General features: G+C 47.6%; 2 protein-coding genes across 2 annotated transcripts in view; both read left to right on the forward strand.

Annotated features, from left to right (window-relative positions):
- Nucleotides 1–5791: 5791 nt before the first annotated feature.
- Nucleotides 5792–12633, forward strand: LOC133535889 (antigen peptide transporter 2-like). The gene is made up of 11 exons (XM_061875923.1): nt 5792–6705; nt 6766–6880; nt 9751–9881; nt 9941–10146; nt 10199–10396; nt 10456–10584; nt 10637–10828; nt 10900–11073; nt 11983–12124; nt 12189–12325; nt 12384–12633. The coding sequence occupies exons 1-11, from the start codon at nt 6225–6227 to the stop codon at nt 12591–12593; spliced, it is 2115 nt and encodes a 704-aa protein (XP_061731907.1). The 5' UTR covers nt 5792–6224; the 3' UTR covers nt 12594–12633.
- Nucleotides 12634–16508: 3875 nt separating this feature from the next.
- Nucleotides 16509–22459, forward strand: part of LOC133535894 (medium-chain acyl-CoA ligase ACSF2, mitochondrial-like) — a 48174-nt gene continuing 42223 nt past the window's right edge. The window contains exon 1 of the mRNA XM_061875932.1: nt 16509–16633. Coding sequence (XP_061731916.1) covers nt 16557–16633 — 77 coding nt within the window. The 5' untranslated portion in view covers nt 16509–16556. The remainder of the gene's footprint in view (nt 16634–22459) is intronic.

The following is a 22459-nucleotide window of genomic DNA, read 5'->3' on the forward strand; positions in this document are numbered from 1 at the left end:
TGTGATCATTACCATCTTGTCAACACAACACACACACTTGGAAACACACTCACACAGGTCATGTGATCATTACCATCTTGTCAACACAACACACACACACCTGGAAACACACTCACACAGGTCATGTGATCATTACCATCTTGTCAACACAACACACACACCTGGAAACACACTCACACAGGTCATGTGATCATTACCATCTTGTCAACACAACACACACACCTGGAAACACACTCACACAGGTCATGTGATCATTACCATCTTGTCAACACAACACACACTTGGAAACACACTCACACAGGTCATGTGATCATTACCATCTTGTCAACACAACACACACACACCTGGAAACACACTCACACAGGTCATGTGATCATTACCATCTTGTCAACACAACACACACTTGGAAACACACTCACACAGGTCATGTGATCATTACCATCTTGTCAACACAACACACACACACCTGGAAACACACTCACACAGGTCATGTGATCATTACCATCTTGTCAACACAACACACACTTGGAAACACACTCACACAGGTCATGTGATCATTACCATCTTGTCAACACAACACACACTTGGAAACACACTCACACAGGTCATGTGATCATTACCATCTTGTCAACACAACACACACACACCTGGAAACACACTCACACAGGTCATGTGATCATTACCATCTTGTCAACACAACACACACACCTGGAAACACACTCACACAGGTCATGTGATCATTACCATCTTGTCAACACAACACACACACACCTGGAAACACACTCACACAGGTCATGTGGTCATTACCATCTTGTCAACACAACACACTTGGAAACACACTCACACAGGTCATGTGATCATTACCATCTTGTCAACACAACACACACACACCTGGAAACACACTCACACAGGTCATGTGATCATTACCATCTTGTCAACACAACACGCACACCTGGAAACACACTCACACCTGGAAACACACTCACACAGGTCATGTGATCATTACCATCTTGTCAACACAACACGCACACCTGGAAACACACTCACACAGGTCATGTGATCATTACCATCTTGTCAACACAACACACACACCTGGAAACACACTCACACAGGTCATGTGATCATTACCATCTTGTCAACACAACACACACACCTGGAAACACACTCACACAGGTCATGTGATCATTACCATCTTGTCAACACAACACACACACACCTGGAAACACACTCACACAGGTCATGTGGTCATTACCATCTTGTCAACACAACACGCACACCTGGAAACACACTCACACAGGTCATGTGATCATTACCATCTTGTCAACACAACACGCACACTTGGAAACACACTCACACAGGTCATGTGATCATTACCATCTTGTCAACACAACACGCACACCTGGAAACACACTCACACAGGTCATGTGATCATTACCATCTTGTCAACACAACACACTTGGAAACACACTCACACAGGTCATGTGATCATTACCATCTTGTCAACACAACACGCACACCTGGAAACACACTCACACAGGTCATGTGATCATTACCATCTTGTCAACACAACACACACACCTGGAAACACACAGACACACACACACACACACAGGTCATGTGATCATCACCGTGTTGTCAACACAACACACACACCTGGCAACAAACACACACAGGTCATGTGATCATGACCGTGTTGTCAACACAACACACACCTGGCAACAAACACACACAGGTCATGTGATCATCACCGTGTTGTCAACACAACACACACACCTGGCAACAAACACACACAGGTCATGTGATCATCACCGTGTTGTCAACACAACACACACACCTGGCAACAAACACACACAGGTCATGTGATCATTACCGTCTTGTCAACACAACACACACACCTGGAAACACACTCACACAGGTCATGTGATCATTACCATCTTGTCAACACAACACACACACCTGGAAACACACTCACACAGGTCATGTGATCATTACCATCTTGTCAACACAACACACACACCTGGAAACACACTCACACAGGTCATGTGATCATTACCATCTTGTCAACACAACACACACACACCTGGAAACACACTCACACAGGTCATGTGATCATTACCATCTTGTCAACACAACACGCACACCTGGAAACACACTCACACAGGTCATGTGATCATTACCATCTTGTCAACACAACACACACCTGGAAACACACTCACACAGGTCATGTGATCATTACCATCTTGTCAACACAACACGCACACTTGGAAACACACTCACACAGGTCATGTGATCATTACCATCTTGTCAACACAACACGCACACCTGGAAACACACTCACACAGGTCATGTGATCATTACCATCTTGTCAACACAACACACTTGGAAACACACTCACACAGGTCATGTGATCATTACCATCTTGTCAACACAACACACACACCTGGAAACACACTCACACAGGTCATGTGATCATTACCATCTTGTCAACACAACACACACACCTGGAAACACACTCACACAGGTCATGTGATCATTACCATCTTGTCAACACAACACACACACACCTGGAAACACACTCACACAGGTCATGTGATCATTACCATCTTGTCAACACAACACACACACCTGGAAACACACTCACACAGGTCATGTGATCATTACCATCTTGTCAACACAACACACACTTGGAAACACACTCACACAGGTCATGTGATCATTACCATCTTGTCAACACAACACACACTTGGAAACACACTCACACAGGTCATGTGATCATTACCATCTTGTCAACACAACACACACTTGGAAACACACTCACACAGGTCATGTGATCATTACCATCTTGTCAACACAACACACACACCTGGAAACACACTCACACAGGTCATGTGATCATTACCATCTTGTCAACACAACACACACCTGGAAACACACTCACACAGGTCATGTGGTCATTACCATCTTGTCAACACAACACACTTGGAAACACACTCACACAGGTCATGTGATCATTACCATCTTGTCAACACAACACACACACTTGGAAATACACTCACACAGGTCATGTGATCATTACCATCTTGTCAACACAACACGCACACCTGGAAACACACTCACACAGGTCATGTGATCATTACCATCTTGTCAACACAACACGCACACCTGGAAACACACAGACACACACACACACACACACACACAGGTCATGTGATCATCACCGTGTTGTCAACACAACACACACACCTGGCAACAAACACACACAGGTCATGTGATCATGACCGTGTTGTCAACACAACACACACCTGGCAACAAACACACACAGGTCATGTGATCATCACCGTGTTGTCAACACAACACACACACCTGGCAACAAACACACACAGGTCATGTGATCATTACCGTGTTGTCAACACAACACACACACCTGGCAACAAACACACACAGGTCATGTGATCATGACCGTGTTGTCAACACAACACACACCTGGCAACAAACACACACAGGTCATGTGTTCATCACCGTGTTGTCAACACAACACACACACCTGGCAACAAACACACACAGGTCATGTGATCATCACCGTGTTGTCAACACAACACACACACCTGGCAACAAACACACACAGGTCATGTGATCATGACCGTGTTGACACACACAGGTCATGTGATCATCACCGTCTTGTCAACACACACACACAGGTCATGTGATCATTACCGTCTTGTCAACAAAACACACACACAGGTCATGTGATCATTACCATCTTGTCAACACAACACACACACACCTGGAAACACACTCACACAGGTCATGTGATCATTACCATCTTGTCAACACAACACACACACCTGGAAACACACTCACACAGGTCATGTGATCATCACAGTCTTGTCAACACAACACACACACACACACACACACAGATCATGTGATCATCACCGTCTTGTCAACACAACACACACACCTGGCAACACACACACACAGGTCATGTGATCATCAGTGTCTTGTCAACACAACACACACACACACACACAGGTCATGTGATCATCACAGTCTTGTCAACACAACACACACACACACACACAGCAGATCATGTGATCACCACAGTCTTGTCAACACAGACACACACACACACACACACACACACATACACACACACACAGCAGGTCATGTGATCATCACCGTCTTGTCAACACAACACACACACCTGGCAACACACACTCACAGGTCATGTGAGCATCAGTGTCTTGTCAACACAACACACACACACAGCAGGTCATGTGATCATCACAGTCTTGTCAACACAACACAAACACACACACACACACAGCAGATCATGTGATCACCACAGTCTTGTCAACAGACACACACACACACACAGCAGGTCATGTGATCATCACCGTCTTGTCAACACAACACACACACCTGGCAACACACACTCACAGGTCATGTGAGCATCAGTGTCTTGTCAACACAACACACACTCACAGGTCATGTGAGCATCAGTGTCTTGTCAACACAACACACACACCTGGCAACACACACTCACAGGTCATGTGATCATCAGTGTCTTGTCAACACAACACACACACACACACACACACACACACACACACACACACACAGGTCATGTGATCATCACCGTCTTGTCAACACAACACACACACACACAGCAGGTCATGTGATCATCACAGTCTTGTCAATCACACACACACACACACACACACACACACACACACACACACACACACACACACACACACACACACACATATACATATCTATAAAAGTGTGTGTGTATACTTGAGGTGAGAAGGAAGAGAGCAAGGTGAGTGTGACAGCTGGACATCTTTATTGTTCAAGTGTCTCCTGCAGCACACTCACCTTAGTTGCCTTCAGGACGCTGAGCTTAGTTAACTTAGTTGTCTTTAAGGCAGTGAGCTTAGTTAACTTAGTTGTCTTTAAGGCAGTGAGCTTAGTTAGCTTAGTTAAGTTAGTTACCTTTGAGACACTGAGCTTAGTTAGCTTAGTTAATTGAGTTGCCTTCAAGACACTGAACTTAGTTAACGTAGTTGCCTTTAAGGCAGTGAGCTTAGTTAACGTAGTTAGTTAACTTAGTTGCCTTTAAAGCAATGAGCATAGTTAACTTAGTTGCCTTTAAGACAGTGAGCTTAGTTAACGTAGCTTAGTTAACATAGTTGCCTTTAAGGCAGTGAGCTTAGTTAACGTTAGTTGGTTAGTTACTTAGTTGGTTGGTCATTAAGTTAGTTAGTTAGTTAGTGAGTTAGTTAGTTAGTTAGAGCCGTACGACATCTGAGTCCGGCGACTTTTTCCCGCCCACACGGAAGCACTCACGCGCGCAGTCATGGGGAGCAGAAGTGCGGTCAAACATGAAGAATATGGAGAGCAGAGGAGTGAGACATGAGGAAAATGGCGAGCAGAAGTCAAAAGTCAGCAAGACGCAGCTTGGTCAACTTTGTCGTCGTCTTCTTTTCTGCAGTGGTCTTCTCTAACCACCTCTTCCGGCCTGACACGTGACGTCACTACAACCTGCGCTCTCATTGGCTGCCGCCACTTCTTCCTCGTCTCCTAACAGCGCATGTAGTGGGCAGCAGCGCCGCCAGCAGGTCTCATAAGAACATCTTTTAAAGAACATCTTTTAAAGCACATCTTTTTCATCTCAATAAACTCCTACATTTTGTCATTCCTGGTAAGTTTATTACACTAATCGTATTTTACCCCAAATAAAAAAGTCTGTCGCTGCCTGATTTATTGAGACGCCCGATCCGACTGCGCATGCGCTCAAAGTCAGCAACTTCCGTTTCCTAGTTTTTCAAACTACAAAAACATTTGATTCGATTTTTCTAATCATCGACTACTCATCACCTCAAATCATGAAACATGTTTTGTATAATATTCCACCTCGAAGCCGCCCTATCTCTGCACACGCGTGTCGTGAACTTTGAAGAAGCGGGAAAGATGACGTTTCCTGCGACTTCAAAGGTCAAAGGACAGCAACAACTAAGTGCGGGTGAAAGTGAAAGTAAAAGGAGGAAGAAGACGTCTGGCTGTGAGTGGCTCGAGTTCGACGTGGAATAGTTGATTGACTGAAACGCGTATTAGTAGATTGCACAGTACAGTACATATTCTGTACAATTGACCACTAAATGGTAACACCCCAATAAGTTTTTCAACTTGTTGAAGTCGGGGTCCACCTTCATCAATTCATGGTGACGTCATCCATGATGACGTCACTGTACGGCGTCCTGCTCCTGCTGCTGGACTCACTGCTCACCGCCACCTTCTGGACTGTGCTGCTTGTGCTGGGGGCGCCCGGCTGCGGCGCGGTGGGTCAGTGGAGCCTGGCGGGGCTGAAGGCTGTGACCTTGGTCTGGCTCGCCTGCGCACTGGCTGATGGGAGACGGCGGGCGACGCTATGCCGGCTGGCGGCGCACCTCTGCCTGCTGACCCCCCTGCTGGACTCCCTGAGTCCTGACCTGACCCCTGACCCGGGCACCTGGCTGCTGGGGGCGGCGTGCTCGGCGCTGAGCTGCGTGGTTTGGGAGGCGGGGCTGAGTGGTGGGCGGAGCGGACAGAAAAAGGAAGACCAGGATGCTGGTCGCCTGCTGGCCAGGGTCTTGCAGCACGTCAAAGCGGACTTCCTCTTCCTGTCCTCAGCCTTCGTCTTCCTCATCCTGGCTGTGGGCTGTGAGTGCAAGTCACATGACTGTGGACTCCTTCCTGCTGACCACTTCCTGTTTGTTGCAGGTGACACTGCCATCCCGTTGTACCAGGGCAAGGTGATGGACATCCTGACAGCTCCACAGCTGGACTCCCACTTCTTGTCCGCCGTGGCACTGCTGGTCTTCTTCTCTCTCGGAAGGTACCGCACATCAGGTCTTTACCAGGGACAGGCACTCACGCCGCGTCCTACTTGCACCCTACTAGTCCTATTAGCATCTTACTAGCCCCTTACTAGTCCTATTAGCATCTTACTAGCCCCTTACTAGTCCTATTAGCATCTTACTAGCCCCTTACTAGTCCTATTAGCATCTTACTAGCCCCTTACTAGTCCTATTAGCATCTTACTAGCCCCTTACTAGTCCTATTAGCATCTTACTAGCCCCTTACTAGTCCTATTAGCATCTTACTAGCCCCTTACTAGTCCTATTAGCATCTTACTAGCCTCCTACTAGTCCTATTAGCATCTTACTAGCCCCTTACTAGTCCTATTAGCATCTTACTAGCCCCTTACTAGTCCTATTAGCATCTTACTAGCCCCCTACTAGTCCTATTAGCATCTTACTAGCCCCTTACTAGTCCTATTAGCATCTTACTAGCCCCTTACTAGTCCTATTAGCATCTTACTAGCCCCCTACTAGTCCTATTAGCATCTTACTAGCCCCTTACTAGTCCTATTAGCATCTTACTAGCCCCCTACTAGTCCTATTAGCATCTTACTAGCCCCTTACTAGTCCTATTAGCATCTTACTAGCCCCTTACTAGTCCTATTAGCATCTTACTAGCCCCCTACTAGTCCTATTAGCATCTTACTAGCCCCCTACTAGTCCTATTAGCATCTTACTAGCCCCCTACTAGTCCTATTAGCATCTTACTAGCCCCTTACTAGTCCTATTAGCATCTTACTAGCCCCCTACTAGTCCTATTAGCATCTTACTAGCCCCTTACTAGTCCTATTAGCATCTTACTAGCCCCCTACTAGTCCTATTAGCATCTTACTAGCCCCTTACTAGTCCTATTAGCATCTTACTAGCCCCCTACTAGTCCTATTAGCATCTTACTAGCCCCTTACTAGTCCTATTAGCATCTTACTAGACCCCTACTAGTCCTATTAGCATTTTACTAGCCCCTTACTAGTCCTATTAGCATCTTACTAGCCCCCTACTAGTCCTATTAGCATCTTACTAGCCCCTTACTAGTCCTATTAGCATCTTACTAGCCCCCTACTAGTCCTATTAGCATCTTACTAGCCTCCTACTAGTCCTATTAGCATCTTACTAGCCCCTCACTAGTCCTATTAGCATCTTACTAGCCCCCTACTAGTCCTATTAGCATCTTACTAGCCCCTTACTAGTCCTATTAGCATCTTACTAGCCCCCTACTAGTCCTATTAGCATCTTATCAACATCCTACCATTCCTATTAGCATCCTACTAGTCCTACTTGCACCTTACTAGTCCTATTAGCATCTTACTAGCCCCTTACTAGTCCTATTAGCATCTTACTAGCCCCCTACTAGTCCTATTAGCATCTTACCAGCACCCTACTAGTCCTATTAGCATCTTACTAGCCCCTTACTAGTCCTATTAGCATCTTACTAGCCCCTTACTAGTCCTATTAGCATCTTACTAGCCCCCTACTAGTCATATTAGCATCTTACTAGCCCCTTACTAGTCCTATTAGCATCTTACTAGCCCCCTACTAGTCCTATTAGCATCTTACTAGCCCCTTACTAGTCCTATTAGCATCTTACTAGCCCCTTACTAGTCCTATTAGCATCTTACTAGTCCCCTACTAGTCCTATTAGCATCTTATCAACATCCTACCATTCCTATTAGCATCCTACTAGTCCTACTTGCACCTTACTAGTCCTATTAGCATCTTACTAGTCCTACTAGCATCCTACCAGTCCTATTAGCATCCTACTAGTCCTATTAGCATCCTACTAGTTCTATTAGCATCTTACTAGTCCTACTAGCATATTACTAGTCCTATTAGCATCTTACTAGTCCTACTAGCATCCTACCATTCCTATTAGCATCCTACTAGTCCTACTAGCATCCTACAAGTCCTATTAGCATCCTACTAGTATCCTACTAGTCGTATTACCATTCTACTAGTCCTATTAGCATCCAACTTGTCATATTAGCATCCTACTAGTCCTATTAGCATCCAACTAGTCATATTGGCATCCTACTAGTCCTATTAGCATCCAACTAGTCATATTGGCATCCTACTAGTCCTATTAGCATCCTACTAATCCTATTAGCATCTTGCTAGTCCTATTAGCATCTTACTAGTCCTGCCAGCATCCTATTAGTCCTACTAGCATCCTACTAGTCCTATTAGCATCCTACTAGTCCTATTAACATCTTACCAGTCCTACTAGTCCTATTAGCATCCTACTAGTATCCAACTAGTCGTATTACCATCCTACTACTCCTATTAGCGTCCAACTTGTCATATTAGCATCCTACTAGTCCTGCTAGCATCCTACTAGTCCTGCTAGCTTCCTACTAGTCCTGCTAGCATCCTACTAGTCCTGCTAGCATCCTACTAGTCCTATTAGCATCCTACTAGTCCTATTAGCATCCTACTAGTCCTGCTAGCATCCTACTAGTCCTGCCAGCATCCTACTAGTCCTATTAGCATCCTACTAGTCCTGCTAGCATCCTACTAGTCCTGCCAGCATCCTACTAGTCCTATTAGCATCCTACTAGTCCTGCTAGCATCCTACTAGTCCTGCCAGCATCCTACTAGTCCTATTAGCATCCTACTAGTCCTATTAACATCTTACCAGTCCTACTAGTCCTGCTAGCATCCTACTAGTCCTGCCAGCATCCTACTAGTCCTATTAGCATCCTACTAGTCCTGCTAGCATCCTACTAGTCCTGCTAGCATCCTACTAGTCCTGCTAGCATCCTACTAGTCCTATTATACCATGCTAGTGGCCAGACCAGCATGGGATTAGCGTCCATCTAGCGAGCTGCAGCGGTGTTGGTGTGTGTTGCAGCTGCGTGCTGACGGGCCTGCGAGCGGGCGTCTTCATGTGCTCGCACGCACGCCTCAACAAGAGACTCAAGCTGCTGCTCTTCGGGACGCTGCTGAGGCAGGAAGTGCACTTCTTCCAGGACAACAACGCAGGTGAGGCGCCACAGACAGGTCAGCCGGCCGCGAGCGACGGCTGACGTGTCACGTGACAGGTGACCTCTCCTCCCGCCTGCACTCGGACGTCAACAAGATGGGCCTGACGGTGGCGCTCAACACCAACGCCGTGCTGCGCAGCACGGCGAAGACGGCGCTGATGTTGGCGCTGATGTGGCGTCTGTCATGGCGGCTCACGGCGCTGGCGTGCATCGAGATCCCCCTGATGGCGGCGCTGCAGAAACGCCAGATTGCCTGCGCCAAGGTGAGTAGGACAGGAAGTAGAGGCAGTTTCTGGCGCTCACGATGACCTCTAGGAGCTGACGGAGCGGAAGCAGGACTGCTTGGCCGCGGTGGAGGCGCTGGCCAGTCAGTCGCTGGGCAGGATTAGAACGGTGCGCAGCTTCAACGGCGAGCGTGACGAAACGAGGCGGCACCGGGAGGCGCTGCACGAGCTGCATGGCGTCCGGAGACAGGCCGCGGTCTACAACGCCGTCTTCGTCCTCGTAAGGCGGGTAAGTGTGGCCACGCCCCCCAGCGTGTTGGACCCCAGTAAGGTGTGGCGTGCTTGCAGCTGGGGAGTCTGGCCATCAAGACGGCGATGCTCGTGCACGCTCGCACGCTGATCGCCGGCGGCCACCTGAGCATCGGGAGTCTGCTCTCCTTCCTCCTCTTCCGGAAGCCCATGTCCCACAACCTCAAGGTGAGCCTCGCCGCCCTGGCCCCGCCCTCTCTGAGCACCACCGACCTTGCAGGAGATCTTGTTCTGCTGCGGGGACACGCTGTCCACGGTGGGCGTCATCGCCAAAGTCTTCAGCTACCTGGACAGGACGCCGCCAGGCCGGGAGGAGGGCCCCCTGGCCCCCGAGCGTCTGCGGGGGAGCCTGCTCTTCCAGGACGTCACCTTCAGGTACCCGTCCAGGGCTCAGGACCAACCGGCGCTGAAGGTAAAGCCTCGCCACTGGCCTGCCCGCCGCTCCCGCCGGCGTGGACGTCAGCTGAGCGCCTTTGTGCTCAGGCGCTGTCCATGGAGCTGCAGGCGGGGCAGGTGACGGCGCTCGTGGGTCCGTCCGGCAGCGGCAAGACCACCTGCCTCAGCCTCTTGAAGAGGTTCTACGAGCCCCAGTGCGGTCGCATCCTGCTGGACGGACAGCCGCTGCAGCGCTACCGCCGCCGCTACCTCCATCAAAAGGTGCCACATGACACGCCCACATGAAGGAGGTTGCCTTCCAGAACATTCTATTATCCTACTCGTCATATTCCCACCCTACTAGTCATGTTAGCGTTCTATTAGCATCCTGCTAGTCATGTTAGCATCATATTAGCATCCTTCTAGGTGTATTAGCATTCTACTAGTCATGTTAGCATCATATTAGCACACTACTTATCATGTTAGCATTCTACAAGTCATGTTAGCATCATATTAGCATCCTACTTATCATGTTAGCATTCTACAAGTCATGTTAGCATCATATTAGCATCCTTCTAGTCCTATTAGCAATCTACTTATCATGTTAGCATTCTACTAGTCATGTTAGCATCATATTAGCACACTACTTATCATGTTAGCATTCTACAAGTCATGTTAGCATCATATTAGCACACTACTTATCATGTTAGCATTCTACAAGTCATGTTAGCATCATATTAGCATCCTTCTAGTCCTATTAGCAATCTACTTATCATGTTAGCATTCTACTAGTCATGTTAGCAACATATTAGCATCCTACTAGTCATGTTAGCATCATATTAGCACACTACTTATCATGTTAGCATCATATTAGCACACTACTTATCATGTTAGCATTCTACTAGTCATGTTAGCCTTCTGTTAGCATCCTACTGGTTGTATTAGCATCATATTTGTCATATTAGCATTGTCCTAGTCATGTCAATAATTTATCACAACATTGATTTTGATTCATGATTATATTATATTTAATTATTTAATGTGAGACTTAAATATGGCACAACATACCAGTTCTAAAGATTAAAAAACAGCCTGCATGGCAGCTTGGTGTTGGAGACCTGTGCGGACCCACAAGTGTGTGTGTGTGTGTGTGTGTGTGTGTGTGTGTGTGTGTGTGTGTGTGTGTCACAGGTGGTTCTGGTGGAGCAGAGTCCAGTTCTGCTGTGCGGCTCAGTCAGGTCCAACGTGGAGTACGGCACGACCTGCGACCCCCGACAGGTGCGAGAGGTGGCCATCAAGGTGGGAGCGTGTGACCTCCTGGACAGCGAGGCAGGTACGTGGCCCTACGTGGCCCTGCGACCTTTGACCCCCAAAGACACCCTGTTCCACGCCCACAGATGTGGGCGAAGGAGGCCGGCGTCTGTCCGAGAGCGAGAAGCAGCGCGTGGTCGTGATGCGGGCGCTGGTCCGAGACCCGCCGGTCATCCTCCTGGACGAGGCCACCAGCCAGCTGGACGGCCAGGCGCAGGAGGCGGTGAGTGGGTCACATGACTTGGTCTGGGTCACGCCTGCTGACCACCACCTGGCCTCAGGTCTTGCGGGAGGTTCTGCGCGGCGGGCGCACGGTCCTGATGGTGGCGCACCGGCTGAGCAGCGCCGAGAGGGCGGACCGCATCGTCTTCATGGAGGACGGCGCCGTGGTGGAGGAGGGCACGCACCTGCAGCTCATGGCCAGGAGGGGGCGCTACCATCGCCTGAGGGAGGAGCTCTTCTCTGACCTACTTCCTGTCCAGGACTCCTGACCACTGGGACTTCCTGTCTGCCAATAAAGCTCCAAAGTATCGTTGGTGTCTGTCCGATTACATCATGCTGCAGGCCGCAGACACGCCCCTTAAAGACACAGACACTTACAGACACGCCCCTTAAAGACACAGACACTTACAGACACGCCCCTTAAAGACACAGACACGCCCCTTAAAGACACAGACACTTACAGACACGCCCCTTAAAGACACAGACACGCCCCTTAAAGACACAGACACTTACAGACACGCCCCATAAAGACACAGACACTTACGGACACGCCCCTTAAAGACATAGACACTTATGGACACGCCCCTTAAAGACATAGACACTTACAGACACGCCCCTTAAAGACATAGACACTTACAGACACGCCCCTTAAAGACATAGACACTTACAGACACGCCCCTTAAAGACACAGACACTTATGGACACGCCCCTTAAAGACATAGACACTTACAGACACGCCCCTTAAAGACATAGACACTTATGGACACGCCCCTTAAAGACATAGACACTTACAGACACGCCCCTTAAAGACATAGACACTTATGGACACGCCCCTTAAAGACATAGACACTTACAGACACGCCCCTTAAAGACACAGACACTTACGGACACGCCCCTTAAAGACATAGACACTTATGGACACGCCCCTTAAAGACATAGACACTTACAGACACGCCCCTTAAAGACATAGACACTTACAGACACGCCCCTTAAAGACATAGACACTTACAGACACGCCCCTTAAAGACACAGACACTTACAGACACGCCCCTTAAAGACACAGACACTTATGGACACGCCCCTTAAAGACATAGACACTTATGGACACGCCCCTTAAAGACATAGACACTTACAGACACGCCCCTTAAAGACACAGACACTTACAGACACGCCCCTTAAAGACACAGACACTTATAGACACGCCCCTTAAAGACACAGACACTTACAGACACGCCCCTTAAAGACACAGACACTTACGGACACGCCCCTTAAAGACATAGACACTTATGGACACGCCCCTTAAAGACATAGACACTTACAGACACGCCCCTTAAAGACATAGACACTTACAGACACGCCCCTTAAAGACATAGACACTTACAGACACGCCCCTTAAAGACACAGACACTTACAGACACGCCCCTTAAAGACACAGACACTTATGGACACGCCCCTTAAAGACATAGACACTTATGGACACGCCCCTTAAAGACATAGACACTTACAGACACGCCCCTTAAAGACATAGACACTTACAGACACGCCCCTTAAAGACATAGACACTTATGGACACGCCCCTTAAAGACATAGCCACTTACAGACACGCCCCTTAAAGACACAGACACTTACAGACACGCCCCTTAAAGACATAGACACTTATGGACACGCCCCTTAAAGACATAGACACTTACAGACACGCCCCTTAAAGACATAGACACTTATGGACACGCCCCTTAAAGACATAGACACTTACAGACACGCCCCTTAAAGACATAGACACTTACAGACACGCCCCTTAAAGACATAGACATTGTGAGAGAGGAGGTTGTGTGTCAGTGTGAGAGAGGAGGTTGTGTGTCAGTGTGAGAGAGGAGGTTGTGTGTCAGTGTGAGAGAGGAGGTTGTGTGTCAGTGTGAGAGAGGAGGTTGTGTGTCAGTGTGAGAGAGGAGGTTGTGTGTCAGTGTGAGAGAGGAGGTTGTGTGTCAGTGTGAGAGAGGAGGTTGTGTGTCAGTGTGAGAGAGGAGGTTGTGTGTCAGTGTCAGAGAGGAGGTTGTGTGTCAGTGTGAGAGAGGAGGTTGTGTGTCAGTGTGAGAGAGGAGGTTGTGTGTCAGTGTGAGAGGAGGTTGTGTGTCAGTGTGAGAGAGGAGGTTGTGTGTCAGTGTGAGAGGAGGTTGTGTGTCAGTGTGAGAGAAGGTTGTGTGTCAGTGTGAGAGAGGAGGTTGTGTGTCAGTGTGAGAGAGGAGGTTGTGTGTTTGTGTGAGAGGAGGTTGTGTGTCAGTGTGAGAGAGGAGGTTGTGTGTCAGTGTGAGAGAGGAGGTTGTGTGTCAGTGTCAGAGAGGAGGTTGTGTGTCAGTGTGAGAGAGGAGGTTGTGTGTCAGTGTGAGAGAGGAGGTTGTGTGTCAGTGTGAGAGAGGAGGTTGTGTGTCAGTGTGAGAGAGGAGGTTGTGTGTCAGTGTGAGAGAGGAGGTTGTGTGTCAGTGTGAGAGGAGGTTGTGTGTCAGTGTGAGAGAGGAGGTTGTGTGTCAGTGTGAGAGAGGAGGTTGTGTGTCAGTGTGAGAGAGGAGGTTGTGTGTCAGTGTCAGAGAGGAGGTTGTGTGTCAGTGTGAGAGAGGAGGTTGTGTGTCAGTGTGAGAGAGGAGGTTGTGTGTCAGTGTGAGAGAGGAGGTTGTGTGTCAGTGTCAGAGGAGGTTGTGTGTCAGTGTCAGAGGAGGTTGTGTGTCAGTGTGAGAGAGGAGGTTGTGTGTCAGTGTCAGAGGAGGTTGTGTGTCAGTGTCAGAGGAGGTTGTGTGTCAGTGTGAGAGAGGAGGTTGTGTGTCCTTGCATCACCAAACTACTGAGGTGATTATTGTGATGATGACATGACACGACACCTGGGGATAGGCCCCTCCCACCTCCAAAGAAATGCACCTGGGATAGGCCCCTCCCACCTCCAAAGACATGCACCTGGGGATAGGCCCCTCCCACCTCCAAAGAAATGCACCTGGGATAGGCCCCTCCCACCTCCAAAGACATGCACCTGGGGATAGGCCCCTCCCACCTCCAAAGACATGCACCTGGGGATAGGCCCCTCCCACCTCCAAAGACATGCACCTGGGGATAGGCCCCTCCCACCTCCAAAGACATGCACTAGCGGATAGGCCCCTCCCACCTCCAAAGACATGCACCTGGGGATAGGCCCCTCCCACCTCCAAAGACATGCACCTGAGGATAGGCCCCTCCCACCTCCAAAGACATACACCTGGGGATAGGCCCCTCCAACCTCCAAAGACATGCACCTGGGGATAGGCCCCTCCCACCTCCAAAGACATGCACCTGGGGATAGGCCCCTCCCACCTCCAAAGACATGCACCTGGGGATAGGCCCCTCCCACCTCCAAAGACATGCACTAGCGGATAGGCCCCTCCCACCTCCAAAGACATGCACCTGGGGATAGGCCCCTCCCACCTCCAAAGACATGCACTAGCGGATAGGCCCCTCCCACCTCCAAAGACATGCACCTGGGGATAGGCCCCTCCCACCTCCAAAGAAATGCACCTGGGATAGGCCCCTCCCACCTCCAATGAAATGCACCTGGGGATAGGCCCCTCCCACCTCCAATGAAATGCACCTGGGGATAGGCCCCTCCCACCTCCAAAGACATGCACCTGGGGATAGGCCCCTCCCACCTCCAAAGCAACAGTAAATTCTCCCTAGTGTGTGAATGTCTATTTGTTTTGGCTTCGTGATGAGGCGGTGACTTGTCCTGGGTGTAAGCTGCCTTCCTTGTCTGGGTGTATGTAGCAATGTAGTCAGGGGTTACGTATCTTGTTATTAGGATCATATTTCTACAAGATGTAATCAGTAAGTATTATTATAAGTCATCTTGTTAGTAAATGTTCCTCACCACATTTGCATCATAAAGGTGGTAGCAAACATGGCGCCCGGAGGAGGCGGCCAGGTAGTCCACCATCTTGTTAGTAAATGTTCCTCACCACATTTGTATCTGTCATTATTATCTTGCATCATAAAGGTGGTAGCAAACATGGCGCCCGGAGGAGGCGGCCAGGTAGTCCACCATCTTGTTAGTAAATGTTCCTCACATTTGTATCTGTCATTATTATCTTGCATCATAAAGGTGGTAGCAAACATGGCGCCCGGAGGAGGCGGCCAGGTAGTCCACCAGCGCCCCCCGCAGGCCGTCACGTGTCCTGCAGCCACCTTGGAAGAGGTAGTGTTGATGTCCGACGTCAGACATGTCTGCTCTCCGTCTTCTTCTTCTTCTTCGCGCCAACTCCGCACGTCCTGCTCTTCTTGCTGCCACGGCCCATCGGTAAGAAAGTGACATCTTCCTTAACCATCTTTGCATGCGCGCCACCGGGACCCTCAAGTCTTCCCGCTCCTGTAGTTTGTAGAGTCCGCTCCTCAGGGACGGAGCCGGGACGCGCGCCTCACGATTTGGCGCCATAAGAACGTTATTTAACGTGACGTCACGTGATCCCCGCCGCTTTGTAGCGCCACACTGGACCGATATCAACCGATTTTTGGATTGATTGATTGATACTTGTATTATTAGATTGCACAGTACAGTACATATTATTATTAGATTGCACAGTACAGTACATATTATGTACAATTGACCACTAAATGGTAACACCCCAATAAGTTGTTTAAGTCGGGGTCCACCTTCATCAATTCATGGTCACGTCGATACAAGTCGATCACATTCTTCACCTCAACTCATTTCACTAAGACAACTTCATACATGTCCACCCAGCACTTTGCCAACACACACACACACACACACACACACACACACACATGAACACACAATTACACACACACACACACACACACACACACACACACACACACACACACACACACACACACACATTGTTGGCTCCTGAAAGAGCAATTAAACAGGTTCTTCAGTATGTGTGACACACCTTTAGTGTATTTTAAAGGTGTAATTATTTCCCATCCTTGTTTTATGTAGAGCTTCAGTCCTTCAACAGTCCGGGGTCTCCGCTGTCCTATTTTCTTTTAACAACACTCAATAAACGTTTGGGAACTGAGGAAACTAATTGTTGAAGCTTTGAAAGTGGAATTCTTTCCCATTCTTGTTTTATGTAGAGCTTCAGTCCTTCAACAGTCCGGGGTCTCCACTGTACTATTTTACGCTTCATAATGCACCACACATTTTCCATGGGAGACAGGTCTGGACTACAGGTGGGCCAGGAAAGTACCCACAATCTTTTTTTACGAAGCCACACTGTTGTAACACGTGCTGAATGTGGCTTGGCATTGTCCTGCTGAAATAAGCAGGGGCGTCCATGATAACATTGCTTGGATGACAACATATGTTGTTCCAAAACCTGTATGTACCTTTCAGCATTAATGGTGCCTTCACACATGTGTAAGTTACCCATGCCTTGGGCACTAATACACCCCCATACCATCACACATGTGTAAGTTACCCATGTCTTGGGCACTAATACACCCCCATACCATCACACATGTGTAAGTTAGTCATGTCTTGTTCACTAATACACCCCCATACCATCACAGATGTGTAAGTTACCCATGCCTTGGGCACTAATACACCCCCATACCATCACACATGTGTAAGTTAGTCATGTCTTGTTCACTAATACACCCCCATACCATCACACATGTGTAAGTTACCCATGTCTTGTTCACTAATACACCCCCATACCATCACACATGTGTAAGTTACCCATGTCTTGTTCACTAATACACCCCCATACCATCACACATGTGTAAGTTACCCATGTCTTGTTCACTAATACACCCCCATACCATCACACATGTGTAAGTTACCCATGTCTTGTTCACTAATACACCCCCATACCATCACACATGTGTAAGTTACCCATGTCTTGTTCACTAATACACCCCCATACCATCACACATGTGTAAGTTACCCATGTCTTGGGCACTAATACACCCCCATACCATCACACATGTGTAAGTTACCCATGTCTTGTTCACTAATACACCCCCATACCATCACACATGTGTAAGTTAGTCATGTCTTGTTCACTAATACACCCCCATACCATCACACATGTGTAAGTTACCCATGCCTTGGGCACTAATACACCCCCATACCATCACACATGTGTAAGTTACCCATGTCTTGGGCACTAATACACCCCCATACCATCACACATGTGTAAGTTACCCATATCTTGTTCACTAATACACCCCCATACCATCACACATGTGTAAGTTACCCATGTCTTGGGCACTAATACACCCCCATACCATCACACATGTGTAAGTTAGTCATGTCTTGTTCACTAATACACCCCCATACCATCACACATGTGTAAGTTACCCATGCCTTGGGCACTAATACACCCCCATACCATCACACATGTGTAAGTTAGTCATGTCTTGTTCACTAATACACCCCCATACCATCACACATGTGTAAGTTACCCATGTCTTGTTCACTAATACACCCCCATACCATCACACATGTGTAAGTTACCCATGTCTTGTTCACTAATACACCCCCATACCATCACACATGTGTAAGTTACCCATGTCTTGTTCACTAATACACCCCCATACCATCACACATGTGTAAGTTACCCATGTCTTGTTCACTAATACACCCCCATACCATCACACATGTGTAAGTTACCCATGTCTTGTTCACTAATACACCCCCATACCATCACACATGTGTAAGTTACCCATGTCTTGTTCACTAATACACCCCCATACCATCACACATGTGTAAGTTACCCATGTCTTGGGCACTAATACACCCCCATACCATCACACATGTGTAAGTTACCCATGTCTTGTTCACTAATACACCCCCATACCATCACACATGTGTAAGTTACCCATGTCTTGTTCACTAATACACCCCCATACCATCACACATGTGTAAGTTACCCATGTCTTGTTCACTAATACACCCCCATACCATCACACATGTGTAAGTTACCCATGTCTTGGGCACTAATACACCCCCATACCATCACACATGTGTAAGTTACCCATGTCTTGTTCACTAATACACCCCCATACCATCACACATGTGTAAGTTAGTCATGTCTTGTTCACTAATACACCCCCATACCATCACACATGTGTAAGTTACCCATGCCTTGGGCACTAATACACCCCCATACCATCACACATGTGTAAGTTACCCATGTCTTGGGCACTAATACACCCCCATACCATCACACATGTGTAAGTTACCCATATCTTGTTCACTAATACACCCCCATACCATCACACATGTGTAAGTTACCCATGTCTTGGGCACTAATACACCCCCATACCATCACACATGTGTAAGTTAGTCATGTCTTGTTCACTAATACACCCCCATACCATCACACATGTGTAAGTTACCCATGCCTTGGGCACTAATACACCCCCATACCATCACACATGTGTAAGTTAGTCATGTCTTGTTCACTAATACACCCCCATACCATCACACATGTGTAAGTTACCCATGTCTTGTTCACTAATACACCCCCATACCATCACACATGTGTAAGTTACCCATGTCTTGGGCACTAATACACCCCCAGACCATCACACATGTGTAAGTTACCCATGCCTTGGGCACTAATACACCCCCATACCATCACACATGTGTAAGTTAGTCATGTCTTGTTCACTAATACACCCCCATACCATCACACATGTGTAAGTTAGTCATGTCTTGTTCACTAATACACCCCCATACCATCACACATGTGTAAGTTACCCATGCCTTGGGCACTAATACACCCCCATACCATCACACATGTGTAAGTTAGTCATGTCTTGTTCACTAATACACCCCCATACCATCACACATGTGTAAGTTACCCATGTCTTGTTCACTAATACACCCCCATACCATCACACATGTGTAAGTTACCCATGTCTTGTTCACTAATACACCCCCATACCATCACACATGTGTAAGTTACCCATGTCTTGTTCACTAATACACCCCCATACCATCACACATGTGTAAGTTACCCATGTCGGGGGCACTAATACACCCCCATACCATCACACATGTGTAAGTTACCCATGCCTTGGGCACTAATACACCCCCATACCATCACACATGTGTAAGTTACCCATGTCTTGGGCACTAATACACCCCCATACCATCACACATGTGTAAGTTACCCATGCCTTGGGCACTAATACACCCCCATACCATCACACATGTGTAAGTTACCCATGTCTTGGGCACTAATACACCCCCATACCATCACACATGTGTAAGTTACCCATGCCTTGGGCACTAATACACCCCCATACCATCACACATGTGTAAGTTACCCATGTCTTGTTCACTAATACACCCCCATACCATCACACATGTGTAAGTTACCCATGTCTTGGGCACTAATACACCCCCATACCATCACACATGTGTAAGTTACCCATGCCTTGGGCACTAATACACCCCCATACCATCACACATGTGTAAGTTACCCATGTCTTGGGCACTAATACACCCCCATACCATCACACATGTGTAAGTTAGTCATGTCTTGTTCACTAATACACCCCCATACCATCACACATGTGTAAGTTAGTCATGTCTTGTTCACTAATACACCCCCATACCATCACACATGTGTAAGTTACCCATGTCTTGTTCACTAATACACCCCCATACCATCACACATGTGTAAGTTAGTCATGTCTTGTTCACTAATACACCCCCATACCATCACACATGTGTAAGTTACCCATGTCTTGTTCACTAATACACCCCCATACCATCACACATGTGTAAGTTACCCATGTCTTGTTCACTAATACACCCCCATACCATCACACATGTGTAAGTTACCCATGTCTTGTTCACTAATACACCCCCATACCATCACACATGTGTAAGTTACCCATGTCTTGTTCACTAATACACCCCCATACCATCACACATGTGTAAGTTACCCATGTCTTGTTCACTAATACACCCCCATACCATCACACATGTGTAAGTTACCCATGTCTTGTTCACTAATACACCCCCATACCATCACACATGTGTAAGTTACCCATGTCGGGGGCACTAATACACCCCCATACCATCACACATGTGTAAGTTACCCATGTCTTGGGCACTAATACACCCCCATACCATCACACATGTGTAAGTTACCCATGCCTTGGGCACTAATACACCCCCATACCATCACACATGTGTAAGTTACCCATGCCTTGGGCACTAATACACCCCCATACCATCACACATGTGTAAGTTACCCATGTCGGGGGCACTAATACACCCCCATACCATCACACATGTGTAAGTTACCCATGTCTTGTTCACTAATACACCCCCATACCATCACACATGTGTAAGTTACCCATGTCTTGTTCACTAATACACCCCCATACCATCACACATGTGTAAGTTACCCATGCCTTGGGCACTAATACACCCCCATACCATCACACATGTGTAAGTTACCCATGTCTTGGGCACTAATACACCCCCATACCATCACACATGTGTAAGTTACCCATGCCTTGGGCACTAATACACCCCCATACCATCACACATGTGTAAGTTACCCATGTCTTGTTCACTAATACACCCCCATACCATCACACATGTGTAAGTTACCCATGTCTTGGGCACTAATACACCCCCATACCATCACACATGTGTAAGTTACCCATGCCTTGGGCACTAATACACCCCCATACCATCACACATGTGTAAGTTACCCATGTCTTGGGCACTAATACACCCCCATACCATCACACATGTGTAAGTTAGTCATGTCTTGTTCACTAATACACCCCCATACCATCACACATGTGTAAGTTAGTCATGTCTTGTTCACTAATACACCCCCATACCATCACACATGTGTAAGTTACCCATGTCTTGTTCACTAATACACCCCCATACCATCACACATGTGTAAGTTAGTCATGTCTTGTTCACTAATACACCCCCATACCATCACACATGTGTAAGTTACCCATGTCTTGTTCACTAATACACCCCCATACCATCACACATGTGTAAGTTACCCATGTCTTGTTCACTAATACACCCCCATACCATCACACATGTGTAAGTTACCCATGTCTTGTTCACTAATACACCCCCATACCATCACACATGTGTAAGTTA

This window comes from Nerophis ophidion, linkage group LG17, assembly GCF_033978795.1.
Source record: "Nerophis ophidion isolate RoL-2023_Sa linkage group LG17, RoL_Noph_v1.0, whole genome shotgun sequence".
NCBI lineage: Eukaryota > Metazoa > Chordata > Actinopteri > Syngnathiformes > Syngnathidae > Nerophis > Nerophis ophidion.

What these genes read in the sequence shown, in the direction of transcription:
- LOC133535889 (XM_061875923.1), top strand. Translation starts at nt 6,225, where the DNA reads ATGGTGACGTCATCCATGATGACGTCACTGTACGGCGTCCTGCTCCTG. An exon ending in AGGACCAACCGGCGCTGAAG is followed by an intron (nt 10,829 to 10,899) that starts GTAAAGCCTCGC and finishes CTTTGTGCTCAG; the next exon opens with GCGCTGTCCATGGAGCTGCA. An exon ending in GCCGCTACCTCCATCAAAAG is followed by an intron (nt 11,074 to 11,982) that starts GTGCCACATGAC and finishes TGTGTGTCACAG; the next exon opens with GTGGTTCTGGTGGAGCAGAG.